The 14,652-nt window shown below is 41.4% G+C and overlaps 1 protein-coding gene across 1 annotated transcript; it reads right to left on the bottom strand.

Moving 5' to 3' along the window:
- Window positions 1–10,676: 10,676 nt before the first annotated feature.
- LOC127798874 (3-ketoacyl-CoA synthase 11-like) lies at window positions 10,677–13,021 on the bottom strand. The gene is made up of 2 exons (XM_052332513.1): window positions 12,009–13,021; window positions 10,677–11,710 (listed from the first exon to the last, which is right to left on the bottom strand). Exons 1-2 carry the CDS (start codon window positions 12,798–12,800, stop codon window positions 10,928–10,930), a joined length of 1,575 nt encoding a protein of 524 aa, XP_052188473.1. The 5' UTR covers window positions 12,801–13,021; the 3' UTR covers window positions 10,677–10,927.
- Window positions 13,022–14,652: the final 1,631 nt, after the last annotated feature.

The following is a 14,652-nucleotide window of genomic DNA, read 5'->3' as shown; positions in this document are numbered from 1 at the left end:
AAAAGTTGGACAATGACCAACATATGATCGGTTGGCCATGGCCGATTTTGGCCATTTGAAGCACTGGGCTAGCACGAGGGTTGGTCAGGGATCACGTAGGTGTGATCATTAGGTGACAAAGTCCACCATGGTGGCTGGAATTTAAAGAAAAAGCCGACCAGAAAGTTGGTCAGAATTATCGTGCCTGCAAATGGCCATATTGGTCGATAGGGGTCATTCCAGGCTGATCTAGGGGAGGTGGGGACTCTTAAGGGGATGGGTTAAGTGGCTAAAGGGGTTTCGAAACTTGGTTTTCGCTTATAAATAGCACGAAGTGGCCGAAAGTTTTCAAGTTTAAAGCTCCAAATCGAGAACTTTAACGAATGAAATGGGCAATGGGAATAAGAGGCTTTTGTTTCCCATGCCCTAAGGATCAATTCTGGAGAAAATGAGCCATTTTGGTCAAGGTTTAATGGCCGTTCGAGGCCTCGCCAAAAAAGGAGGCGGACGGCCAAGCCGAAGCTTTAGCCGTCCGGTTGAGGGTCTTCGGGAGCTCCTTTCAAGCTCCAAGATATGTCAAAGTGATCGAATGGAGATGGGCTTTGTAGGGGTAGAGGAATCCAACATCGTCGGCATGGCCGGCACTAGAGAAAAAGGCCGGTGCGTGGCTTTCACGCGCAAAGCCACGTGCCAACGCATGGGGGCGCGTGCACTGGAAAAAAATTCTGGACAAATCTTGAAAAATAAAGAAAAATGTTTTATGGAGGTTCATGCAAAAAGATTGGGATTTGGGATTCTCGATGTCTCAATTTTAGCACCAAAGAGTCTCGTTTTACGTGAAAATGCACCATTCGAGTAAGTTCAGTATTTTTTTCTTGAAGTTCATAGCATATTATGAATTTTTGTGGAGTTAGATTTGAGAAAAAGTCTCGATGGTATTTATTGGGATTTTTAGAAGGAAAAAATGAGAAAAATGAAGAAAAAATGAAATAAATGGAATATTGAGGATATTTAGTGATTAAATATTATTTTTATGATTGGGGTGATCGAGATGATATGATTTGTGCAACTTTTAAGAGTTGGCACGAGAATCGAGATAAGGCACGCATATCGAGACGATGCGCGCTTTTCGAGGTGTCTTAAATCGTTGGGCAAATGTGAGTTTTCCTATCCTAATTATGGTTTTGTGAATGGTTTTCTCACAAGAACTTATATTTATGATATGTTTGTTATATATGCATGTTGTCATGAATGCAATATTCATTTTGTCATATTGCATGGAAAGTCGTGATAATTGCATGACATAATGTTATTGTCATTTTAATGTTTGTCCATGGGAATGGGATGTCGCCCCCAGAGTGTAGCCGTAATTCCCCTAGGGCAATGATGGAATAACGTTAGGTTTATCCTCCAGAGATTCGGGATTTGCCTAGGATTCCGTGCCGAGCTGATGGGCTTGGGAAGTTATATTAGGGGCAAATGTTGTTTATGTTATCGCATCATATATATGTTTTTGGACCCTCGCTAAAAGTTTCAACTTCTAATGGGCTATGCCCTTGAAATATTCAACGTTCCAGTTTAGACTTGCAGCTTAGACAAGGAGCAGGTTGAGATGAGACGGCACGTGATGGCGTGGCCGATGGATTCAACAAGCTGACTCGGATATGTTTTAGCTGATGCTTTATTGATGATTAGCCTTGTTAAAACATTATGGAATCTCCATATATTTATGTATTTCAATACTGAAGATATGATGTTAACTATGGTACGGATTCTTATGTTATAAATAAAGTGAATTGATTATGTACCATATCAGGTTTCGATTATCGCTTCCGCATTTTTAATGATTTTCTAGGGGGTTTTGTTTGGAACTCGGTACTTAAGGTTTAAGTTATGTACCGAGAAATAAAGAAAAAAAATAAATTACGTATATTTTGGGCCCCAGCATAGTGACATGCTCGGTAAGAGAAAAATGGGGTGTTATAGTTGGTATCAGAGAGAATTTGTTGAAGACATAGGAAATGTCTGATCTAGACCTGACTCCTCGGTTATTCTGGTGCTTAAGCCTCTCGACAAACTCGGATGTCTGACGAGAATCCCATATTAAACCCAAGGTTAAACCTAGATTGCCTATGGCAGGCGAGCCCGTAAGAGGAAAACAGGCGCCTCCAAGAAGGTTCTCCACTCAGAAAATGCATGTTGGCCCTCAAGATGTCTCGGGAAGGCTTTGCGATGAGGCGCCCCCCGAACCGAAATATCGGGGAAAACCTGGGGTCGTAATGCAGGTCCTACAATTTAAGCTAGGGACACAACTCCCATCTTAAATTCTCGTAATGAATGGTTCTTGAACATGAGACGTGAGGGAGAACGGGATACATCCCACCATAGAAATGGTTAAAAAAAATTTAAACTTAAAGCACCATGGCCCCGCAACATCCAGGTCGAATGTTCATGCTTAAATGATTAACCTAGATAGAAGGATAATGGGCACATTCAACACAAGCACGCAATCATGTGAAAAAGATATTGAAAAAAAAGCAGTCACAACATACGTATAAGCATGACGCACAAGAAACTCTTAACTTTCATACATAGAAATGATGGCTCGAAGGCCCAACATCCATAAAAAGGGTTGTCATCTTACATAACCAAAATAGAAAAATCTACGTAAGCAAAAACACTTGACAGTAATTTGACAAAATGAAATAAAACATGTGGCCTAATCGTCTTTGTGAGGAGGAAGGTGCTCCAGCTCTGGAGGAAGCGAACTCAAGGGGGCGCTATCGGGTTCGACCATATCTAATTGCTTGAATGACCTCAATAATCCCGAAAGTATCTTCCGAATCAGGTACATAAGGGCTCCACGGTCCAGACAGGTTAGTCAGGTCATCTGCTAAGGCTACCCTTATATATTCATCAGGGTCACATGAGTCAGGCTCATATTTTTGCCAATCAGGAGGATCAACAAGTGAAGCTGTTTTCGAAAACACCATTTCAGGAAACGACTCCCCAAGACGCCTAGACTCTAGGAGGCTACAGCCAAGGTAAAAACCTAGCTTGGAGAAGCAACTGGCGTAGGCTTCCTTTCATTTAAAGCAATCATTAAAGAGCCAATACTTTTTATATCTTTTCTCACGGCCTCATTAGACTCTCGACGTTTACTTTCACTGAGATTAGCTATCTCCTAACGAGCCTGCGCCACTTGATCCTCAAAGTCAGCAAAAGACCTCTGAAGTTGAACATTCTCCTCCCGAGCAATGGAAAAGGAAGATGCCATCTCTTCATAAGCTTGACTCTGCCCCTCGGATTTTTCTCTCCATTTTTGGGCATCAGATTCTGCTGATTGGCATCTTGTGGTAAGGCCTTGAAGTTGAGTTTGGAGGCCTTCGACCTACATATGAAGGCTCGAAATCTTAGACTCCAAGTGTCAGACATTCATATTCAATACTTGCTCTTCCTCCTTCCATTGCTAGGATTTGTTCATCCACTGAGCGATCTCTACCTCAGCACGAGTAATACGTGCTCGACATTGCATTCATCACCACACCACCCTGAGCACCTTGCCAAAAGAAAATTTAAACAAACAATTTTCAGAAGACTATCAAGGAAATAATAGACCCAAAGCTAAAAAAACAAAAAACAAAACACTCACAATAGCCAAGTGGCACTCAAAATCGTCCATGTCATCAGGGGGATTCTAAAAATAGCGGTCCTCGTTTTGAGAAAGAATGGTGGAATACAACAAACGTGCCCCGACACCAAGCATGTTTATCGTATCCTTGTCTAAAACCCCCAGGTGTACTGCAAAATCCTTGCCTCGCACCCATCATCTCTCTCCGAGGTCGATGGCGCCATCAACGGGTGGAGGGAGCTCGGCAAGTCTGGGCTCGAGACCTCTAAGGCGTAACCTTTCCTTGTTATAAAGAACTCGACGCTCACAACGTTGAGGGTTGACCAGGCCTCTGCATAATCACATGCGTCCAGCAGCGTGGGTCGCATTAATAGCAAGTTGGTCGAGGCGAGAAGTAACCTCAACCTCTTGCCTACTAAGGACCCCAGGAGTTGCATCGCAATGACTAACATACCTCGCGCCATCAGGAGCCCCGCTCATAGCAATCGAATAGTACCCTTCGTAAGGGAATTCAATAGGCTTAAGGGGATTTGCAGTCGAGGGAGAAGCTTATGAGGGTGCCCTCAAGAGGTTCCAGAGTGGTAGGGGCAACGATTGGTTGGGAAGTGGACGGACCTGCCTCCATCTGCTGATGCCGACTCCTTTTGTGATGATATCGCATCTCGCCAGTCTCCCCCGTCCCCTCGACAGCATGAGCCTCTGGAATGGTAGGAACATCTTCAGAGGGAAAAGCCATAGGTTGAAGAGGCATGTCTCGCACCACGCCCTCAATCGCCCTCTGGCAAAAAGCTCGCATTGCCCGCCTCATACCTACCAAAAAGTAGAAAAATTTATGAATTAAGCACAACAAGAAAAAACAAATACAAAAAGAAAAGGCACGAGAGAGAAAGGAAGGCCTAGGCGTCTAGAAGAGGGTAGGAAGAAGGGTAATCAAAAGGATCCAAACCCTCAAGAGGAGACCGCTTCTATAAAGGGACGACCCCTCATTCTACAGGGACGTCAACTGCTGGAGGAATTCGGGGCTACAGGGGAAGCCTCGAAGGGCCCGCGTGCCTTGATGATTCTCTTACATGGAGTACCCAGCCAGCCCTCCTCAACTGGTCCTCAAATAGAAGGTCCAGAAGGCTCACTGGACCTCCACGTAAAAGTTGGCGCTACTCATCTCTATATTTCTCCTGAAGTTTAGGAATGGATGAAGAAAGAATTAGCTTAGCCACTCGATCATCAGAGCGCCAACCTCGGGGGGCGTACCACGTGCCCGGTAAAGGATCCACTACAAATCAACGAGTGCCGAAGTAATGAGCCTTAGGCGGAATGCCTTTGAACAAATGATCCTCGACACGCTTCCTATAAAGCGTATATAAGTGATAACAAGACTGTCTTAGCAAGAAACAGTAAAAATGAAAAAGAAGATCAACAATGGAAGGCACCCCCTTTCTTAACACAAGACAAAAAAACTCACCAACTGAGCCCAGCCATTGGGATGTAGCTGAGTCGAGGCCAGACAGCTTTAACGAAGAAGTTCTACACCGAAGAAAGGGAGCAGAAGGCGAAATTCTAAACGAAAACTTATTTCATGAATCATCATGCATCCTTCCGCAACCGTAGCAACACAGGACTCGCTCAGTTTAAGCAACCTAGCACAATAAGAGGAGGGAATGCCATAGTTGCTCACTAATTAGGCAAGATCATCGGCTGTTAAAGAAGAACGCTTGCCCATAAGAAATCGACAGGCGTGTCCCTCAAGATCTTGGGTACGAAAGTATACACTCCTAAACGCCATGACCTTTGGAAGACAAAAATAAAAACTCAAAAGAGGAAAAATACAAGACTCGAAAGAAGAAAGAGATGGTCTTAAAGGATTTGAAGAAAAAAGGAAGGAAGTGAAGAAGCTAGCGGCAACATGGCTCACAGAAAAAAAGCTTGCGACAAATAAAGCTCGTGGCAAAGCTAGCGGCAACAAAGCCTTGCGGCTGGCTTATGGCAAAGGGAGCTTAGGGATTCCTTGTGATCCTCATGGCCACTTTTGAGAATTTAAAGAGGAAATGAGGGAAAATTGGCAACAAGTCTCGCGGCAAGCGAGGAAACCACGTGGCAATAAGGCGAAAGGTCGCAGTAAGCCTCGTGACAACAAGAATGAAGGTCTCTGCAAGCTTCATGGCAACAACGCAAAACGTCGTGGTAACTTGCGGCAAGCCAAAAACCTCAAGGTAATTTCAAAGCGAGAGGGAAGAAGACACGAAATGCTCGCAGCAATTTCAAAGCAAGAAGGAAGAAAGCTCGAAATGCTCGCGGCAAGATCACAACAAGTGTGTGGAAGCCTCACAGCAAGCAATGAAGCTCGTGACAGATGTTTAAAAGCCATGCGTCAAGCCAAAAAGCTCGCGACAAGCACCGGCTGAGAAAGGCTAGTGACAAATACCGGCTGTAGAATCTTAAGGCAACATTAGAGAGAAATCTCATAGAAAGCTTGTAGTAGAAAGGTCTTTGAGTTGAGTAAAAAAGCACAGTAAATTTATGTAGTGAGGGGAATTTATAGGAGTGCCGGAAGAGCCAATGGGCGAGAAGGAAATTACCCCGCGGGTAAGGACCAAGCTCGCAACAGTGTGCCTTAATTCTTCACCTCCAATTAAAATTTTCTACTCTTCCATTTTGCCTAAAGACAAAATAGAAGAGTGGGGGGTAATTGTTGTGCCATGAGAATCGTGGGCAAGGAAATTGAGGATTTTTAAGGAAAAATAAAAATCAAGGCTCGCACCAAGCCTTGTGGTCAGCCTTGCGGTAGTGTGTCGCAAGACCTTGTGGCCTTGAGGCCACGCCTTGAGGCAGTGTGCCGCAAGGCCTTGTGGCCGGCCTTGCGGCAATGTGCCGTAAGCCTTTATGGTCTCGTCTTGCGGCAGTAAGCCGCCAGCTCTTGCGGCTTTGTGCCGTGAGGTCCGCAAGGCTTTGCATCAGGTCTTGCGGCAGTGTACTGCAACTTGCTGCAAGTGCCTTACGGTAAATGCCCTCGCGACAAGCTCAAAGACCTCTCGACGAGGCCAAGACTCCATTCAAAAGATGCTACGTGTCAGCACTAAGCATCTTTGAGAATCGCACCCTATAAATACCCAGCTACAAGATAATGTGTCATAAGGCCTTGCGGCAATGTGCCATAAGCCTTGGTGGTCCGAGCTTATGGCACTAAGCCACCAGCTCTTATGGCTTTGTGCCGTGAGGTCTACAAGGCCTTGCATCAGGTCTTGCGGCAGTGTGTTGCAACTTGCCTCAAGTGCCTTATGGAAAATTCCCTCGCGACAAGCCCAAAGACCTCTCGACGAGGCCAAGACTCCATTCAACAGACTACGTGTCAACACCAAGCATCCTTGAGAATCGCGCCCTATAAATACCAAGCTATAAGACAATGAACATGACTTCCAATTTCGGTAAAATTTTGACACCTGGACTGCATTTTCACTATTTTCGTGAATAGTTATCTAAATCTGTTACTAACTTAGGCATCGGAGGGTCGTCGTAGGCGAGGATTCTCACGAGCCTTCTAACCCATTTTTGAGTATCAACAGGGTCAAATCCTTGCGGCGAGACCTTGTAGTAAAGTTAAATTCTTGCGACGAAGTCAAATCCTTGTGGCGAAGGTAAATCCTTGTGGCAAAGTCAAATCGGAGACCTTGCGGTAAAGTCAAATCCTTGCAGCGAGACCTTGTGGTGAAGGTAAATCCTTACGGCAAAGTCAAATCCTTATGGCGAAGGTAGATCCTTGTGGCAAAAGAGCTTGTGGCTAAGGTAGATCCTTGTGGCAAAAAAGCTTGTGGCGAAATCCTTGCGGCGAGAGTCTTAAGGCAAAGGAGCTTGTGTCAAAGTCCTTGGGATGAGACAAATCCTTGTGGCAAACACCCTTGTGGCGAGCATCCTTGTGGTAAACTCTCTTGAGGCAATTTCTCTTACGGCAATCTTACTTCATCCAACACCGAGCTCGAGTGGATCCCATATCATAAATTTTAATTGTTGTATTTTTTACAACAACACTATTAATGACCCAACTACTCTCATGGCATGCAAGATTCATAACATTTTCATCAAGAACAACAAGAAACTCTTCAGTAGTGGCTGTCATTTGTTCCTTATTATCTCCCAAATTTTTTCCTTTTCCATTTTTGTTATCTCTCTTCAGTTGCCAATAGTTCTTTTTAATGTGCCCCTTTTTATAGCAGTGGTAGCATTCTACATTGGAAAACTTGATTGACTTACCTCATCTTTTACTATTACTTTTTTTTGAATCTCAATTCAAACTCCTCCCCCTTGACTCAGTAACCAGAACATCAGATTGTGAGGAACTAGCTTGTGACATTTTTCTCATTTCCACATTTAGAATGCTGCTCTTTGCTAAGTCCATGGAGATAACACTATTTGGAGAGGAGTTAGAAAGTGACATTGTAAATGTCTCCCAAAAATTCGGTAGTGTACTAAGAAGCCATAGACCCTAAATCTCATCATCAAATTTGATTCTCATACCATAAAATTGATTGAACAATCCTTGAAATGCATTCAAGTGATCTGACATCGGTGTCCCTTTTACATATTTCAAATCAATCATTTTCTTGATCAGGAACAACTTATGATTTCCAGTCTTCCAAGCATAAAATTGCTTTAGCTTCAACCACAAAGAACAAGCACGAGTCCCACTACAAACATGGTTTAATACATTATCATCCACCCATTGTCTAATCAACCCACACACTTGGTGATGTAGTAAAGTCCATTCAGCGTCAGATTTATCAGCGAGTTACTCTTCGACAAACACATGTAAATAGTAATTTTTCACATAAAGAAGGTCTTCCATCTTACCTTTCCATAGATGATAATTTGAATCATTCAAACTAATCATTTAGACTAGTATTTATTTTCAATGTTTTAACACAAGCAGATAAAAAAAAATTGAATCAAAGCTCTGATACCAATTATTGGAATCAATATATCAAATCTCTTTCTGTGAAAACTTCTCAAGAAACAAAATAACTAACTAAATACAAAATACAATCACAAAAGTAAAGGAAACAACCAATTTACTTGTAAAACCCCCTCAATGTGAGAAGTAAAAAATCACATAATCGAAATTCACCTAAAAATTTCACAATTATCATCAAATTTAAATTACAAAATTCTCTCAAAGTCACGAGAAACAAAAGACAAAACAAAATCAACCGTATTTATTGTCGCGAATTTGCAGCTTTTTCTTAACATTTAAAGAAATGATTATTCAAAAGGGCCCGGTGCATTTGGTTTACGCAAAAGCTGTCAGCTTTCGGTGCCTTTTCTTCTAGAACTTGGATTCGATTTCTTCCCCATCAAAGAAATCCCAGCTGGTTCAATCTTCTCCATTTAGTGCCCCAATGTCCCTCCACCTCACAAGTCATTAACTTTCTCTAGTTTCTTGGTTATTTTCAGGGAAAGAATAAGAACAAATTTGGAGAATTCCTAGTGAATCTGCTTATAATGAGATGACACAAGGAAAAATGCTATCTTCAAGTTTATACGAACCGAGTAATCAACTCTATTAAAAAGCTATACTTTAGAACATTGTTGCCAAAAAGATCTTAAACATTTAGAATTATGGCTAATTACTTTGGGTTTTAATCTTTCTAACAATGATAAGAGACGTAAAACATTGATAAAAACTTAAGGTTACGTTCTTTTTACTTTTTAATTTTCAGTTTTGAGTTTTAAATTTATTTTTAATTTTTTATTTTATTAATCTATTTTTAAAAAATTAAAAACACATTTTCTTTATCATCTTAAAAACTATTTCTCAAAACTGAAAGTTAGAAAACGAGTTCTTTTTAAAATTTTAAAAATAATTTTTTTAATAATATTTTATTTAATAAATTTTATTATTCAGTAAATTAAAAATATTTAATGTTAATATATTATTAAATATATATATACATTTTAAAGTTAATGAATTTTGTAATTTTTTTATTATAATAAAAAAATATGAATAAATGAATAAATAAATATGTTTTGAGTTTAAAGTTTATTTTGGATGAAAACATTCAAAATAACTTTTTGTTATTTTGAGTTTCTTTACAATTTTTATTTTTCAAAAATGCATTTTTAAAAACAGCAAAGAGAATGCGTTTTCATTATTTTCGAAAATTAAAAACTAAAAATGACTTAAAAACAGTAAAAAGAACGCAATCTAAAATTTTCAATGATGCACAGAGAGGCACTAGAGAATAAACATTGGATCAATGGACAAATCCCGTGTATATTTAGGGGGTGTTTGTTAATCAAGATAAGAGGGAGAAAATGTCAAATATGGGAAGCATTCCAGATATTTGGTATTTCCAACGTGTTTATTAAGCTTATTTGACCACTTCCGGAAAAGCCCTCACGTGACCTCTTATCTCCCCTTTTCAAGATAAATTTATCCGACCTCCCCCTAGATAAATTTATCTAGCTTTTTTAAGATAAAACTCAATTACTTATATGCCCTTTATAGGATAGTTAATACCATTTAACGCATTTTAAAGATTTAAATTTATTTAAAAAAATTATTTATTTAACTCTTATAATTAATATTATTTAACATATTTTTAAATTTTAAATGACATTATTCATTTTATTGATTTTTAAAATTTAAATTTCTCTCTCTATATATATTTTATTAACTTATATAATTCATTTCATCAATTTTTAAATTATTTTATTTAATTTTATATTTTATTACCTATTATGAAAATATGTTTTGACCATTTTTAATTATCTAGGTAGAATTATTGTAATTCTAACAATAATTATTTTTACTTTTCAACTCCTTTTAAATTTATTTTTGAACATGAATTTAGAAAATAAAATTTAATTTTAATTTTTTTTGACAATTCATATTAATTATAAAATACTATTTTAATCATTAATTTGGTAATAGGGGTATTTTGGTAAAAAAAAACTCTTATGTTGGTGCTTATCATATGTATAAACAAATATACAAAAAAAAAAAAAATACAATTATGAGTGAATTCCAAAAAATTTAACAAATACTATGATAGAAATCTTAGAATACTTTGCGCCCTTATCTTGATCATTCTATATTTTGGTATGAAAAATATCTTAATTTTATCTTAATACCACATTATCTTGCTATTTTAAAGGAGCTCAACTTAGTACATTCAAATGATCAGCATACAGAGAGAACAAATTCCAGCAGAAGGGATTGACATTTCAATTAGGACTAATTCCTCTCAAGACTATATCCCACAAACAATCATTTTTTTTTTCTGTAGAGAAAGATGATGAGACCCTCCCGGAAGAATACGAAAATGTTCAAGAAACAATCTGTGCTACTTTGGGCACATGAACTGGGAACTCGTGAATCTCATCCATCCAAGGGTTCTTCTCCTTGGCCGGATTAATCGTCTTCAGCGCGCGCCAAACAGCGCTGTTGCACTTAAATCCTGAACCAAAAGCAATCTGCCAAGTTCGGTCACCTTTCCTAACCCTTCCCTTAGCCTCAGTATAAGCCAATTCATACCACAATGAGCTGCTGGAAGTGTTCCCGAACCTGAAAAGAGTCATTCTTGAAGGCTCCATGTGCCATTCGGTGAGATCAAGGTTCTTTTCGAGCTCATCGTGCACTGCTCTGCCACCGGCATGGATGCAGAAATGCTCGAAAGCCAGCTTGAAATCCGGAATGTAAGGCTTAATCTTCATCTTCAGCATCTTCCTTGCCACCAAAGTAGCAAAGAATAGGAGCTGTTCTGACATTGGAAGAACCAACGGGCCAAGTGTTGTGATGTTTGTTTTCAAGGCCTCTCCAGCCACAGCCATTAGGTCTTTTGACAGGGCAACTCCAATTCTCTTGGTTTCATCCTCCTCCTGAAACACACAGCTGTAGCACTTGTCATCAGCTCCCTTGTGGGTTCTCACCGTGTGGATGAGCTGGTACTTGGAGCGGCGGCGATCGGCAGACCGGTTCGAGAGCAGGATGGCGGCGCCGCCCATCCGGAAGAGGCAGTTTGAGACCAGCATGGACCTGTTGTTGCCAAAGTACCAGTCGAGGGTGAGGGTCTCCATGCTCACCACCAAGGCATAGGAGTTTGGATGCACCTGTTGCACACAAGAATGGGTTGTTCAATGGGGTAGCTAATAATGCTACTTATCCCGTGCGCTAAACACCACAAGCGAATGGGAGGTGTTTAGGACACGAGATAATCAGCTAACTACAAGTTATCCAATGCCCTAAGACAACAAGATAGAAAAATCTCATTATCAACCACCCATCTCAAAACATCAATCCATAGAGTGACTGTTAGGCATGCAACGAGCAGAAATGCTGACCTCAACGGAGCCAACAATGAAATAGAGCATCAGCCAAAGCAAAGAGAGCACTAATTAATTGACAAACCTGTAAGAGCTGCTTCCCAAGATCAATGGAAATTAGGCCCGCACTGCAGCCCATCCCACCAAGACTATAGCTCCGAATGTTCCCTCTAAGTTTGTAATGGTTTACGATCATGGCAGAAAGCGATGGAGTCGGATTGAACAAGCTGCAATTCACGATTAGGATGCCGATATCCTTGGCTTTCACCCCAGTCTTCGCCAGCAGCTCGTCGATGGCCCCAAACATCACCATCTCCGCCTCCTTCCTTGCCTCGGCCATGCACCGATTTGGGGGCACTCTCAGAATTGCTTCAGGGACGTAGGTCTTCTGCCCCAATCCGGACCTCTCCAAGATCTTCTTCTGGAAGGCTAAATTCTCTTCAGTGAACGTCCCGGCCAGTGCTGATCTCTCCATGAAGATCTCAAGGGTGCACGTTCGAGCTGGCTCGGGCTTGTAACAGGCGAAATCCACCAAGTAAACCTTTCTTGGGCGGCTCATGAAGTAAAGGGTGGCTAAGAAAACCATTAAAGCTGAGCAGAGAATGACTGTGACAAGATTGAACTTGAGCTGGTTCCATAGATGGAGAAAATCTTCAACTCCGAGAGTAGAGAGATGGACAGAAACAAGCCCGAGAAGGGGAATGAGGAAGAGGTACATGGCGTGAGAGATCAAGTAATGGTAGCCAAGCTTCACGTATTTGAGCCTAACTGATAACAGAAAATTGGGCAGATTATTGCTGCTGCTTCTTTGCTCAGCAGAAGCAGAATCAGAAGAGGCGGGTTCCCCTTGAGCGTTCGGTTTCCCATCGCCCACCATTTTTCTTGGCAAACTAAATCAAAACCCAGAAATATAAACGCCTGGAAGTAGAAAATGAAGATGAGCCAGAAGGAACAAAGAGTGGAAGAAAAAGGAACAGAGCTCTTACGAATATGGAACCAGCTTTAAAAGAAATGGGGAGGGAGGGAAAGAGAGAGAGATTTAGAGAGAATGATGGCTTTGAGAGAGAATGATGGCTTGAAAGGCAAAGGGGGACGTGAGAATTTAAAGGGTGGGGGGGAGGTGGGCTATGAAACTGCCCCAACGAACTTTTAAGTGTGAACCCGCCATGGCATTGAATTCCGCAACTAAAGGGAAAGCTGGCTGGCCTGGGTTTTAGGCTTGTGAAATTCTATTTGTAGCCAATTTTTTGCTCTTTGCTGACACTAAAAATTTATTTTTACCCCTTTACTTTTTAGAGTAAGTTAATAACTCTTTGCAGCTAATTTTTTTCAAAATTACCCCATTCTATCACCATTGCACATAGCCATAGAGCCACAGCCATCCCCACGTACTCAAATCACCGGCCGACTGTGTGGGTGTGGGTAGCCTCTGCAAAATTAAAGGCAGCATTGTAGCCGCCAATGACCGCCACCATCACGGCAGATACACACATATACACACACACACATATATATGCTCTTTCGGAGGGTATCAAAGTAGTCGTGGTCGAAGTAGAGAATGAAAGGCAACCATGATTGTGGGACAGAAAGGATAACGAAAGGCAATCATCAAGCCGTGGTAACTGTCCTTCATGGCCCCCCAACCCCAGAGTTCGGGGGGCCATTAAAAAAGTCACTATCGGCTATCGCCAGTGGGTATGGCAACCGCCATGGCCGTTTCCCGATGTTCGTGTGTATATATATATATATGTATGTGTGAGTGTGTGTGTGTGTATATATATATATGTCTGTGTATGCAGGAAGGCAATCTTCTCCACCCAGACATAAAAAATCTTCTCCCCCCACTTGCCTTCCCCAACTCCCCACCTTTGCCTCTAGCCCATCACCTCTAGCCACGTGGACATCCCCCCTTCCTCTGCACATGCCCTGGTCAGTGATCTATCCCCATGCATCCCCCTTGTATAAACTTAAAATTTCATCATAATGATCTAGACCATCTCAGCCCAATTTTGGCTAATCTCTCATTCTCATGGCCCAATCTCGGCCTGGCCCTAACCCTGCGCCAGCCTATAGTAGCATCATTGAAGCTAGAGCCGGCAATTTTGGACACGACCCGATTACACGACACGACATGAAGTTAAGCGGGTTAGGGTTGGGGTTAATCGGGTTCGGGTCATAAACGGGTCAACCCGTTTATGACACGATTATTTTCGTGTCTTAGGCGGGTCAACCCGTCTAACCCGTTTAGACACGAAATGACACGTTTAATTAAACGTGTTAACAGGTTGACCTGAACACGTTAACACGATTATATACGAAATGACACGTTTAATTAAAAGCGTTAGTGGGTTGATCTAAACACGTTAACACGATTATACACGAAATAACACGTTTAAAACTAAATAACACGTTTAACAGGTGACACAACACGACCCATTTAAATTAAACGGGTTAAACAAGTTAACATGTGACACGACACGATACGACACGTTTAGTTAAACGGGTTAAACGGGTCGTGTCGTGTTACACGTTTAATAAACATGTCGTGTTCGGGTTTAAGGAATTTGACACGATTATTAAACGGGTCGTGTTCGGGTTAGCCTGACACGTGTTATACGTGTGTCTCGACACGACACGATTATGACCCGCCAACACGAATTGCCACCTCTAATTGCAGCCCCATAATAGGTATTCACGCACCTACTCAAATCTCATCCTCATTAATGGCG

Source organism: Diospyros lotus, chromosome 4 (assembly GCF_014633365.1).
Source record: "Diospyros lotus cultivar Yz01 chromosome 4, ASM1463336v1, whole genome shotgun sequence".
NCBI classification, from domain to species: domain Eukaryota; kingdom Viridiplantae; phylum Streptophyta; class Magnoliopsida; order Ericales; family Ebenaceae; genus Diospyros; species Diospyros lotus.
This window is presented reverse-complemented; position numbering and strand designations above follow the sequence as displayed.

Coding starts and splice junctions, on each gene's coding strand:
- LOC127798874 (XM_052332513.1), bottom strand. CDS start 12,800: ATGGTGGGCGATGGGAAACCGAACGCTCAAGGGGAACCCGCCTCTTCT. Junction 11,711..12,008: donor TTGGGAAGCAGCTCTTACAG/GTTTGTCAATTA, acceptor TGTGTGCAACAG/GTGCATCCAAACTCCTATGC.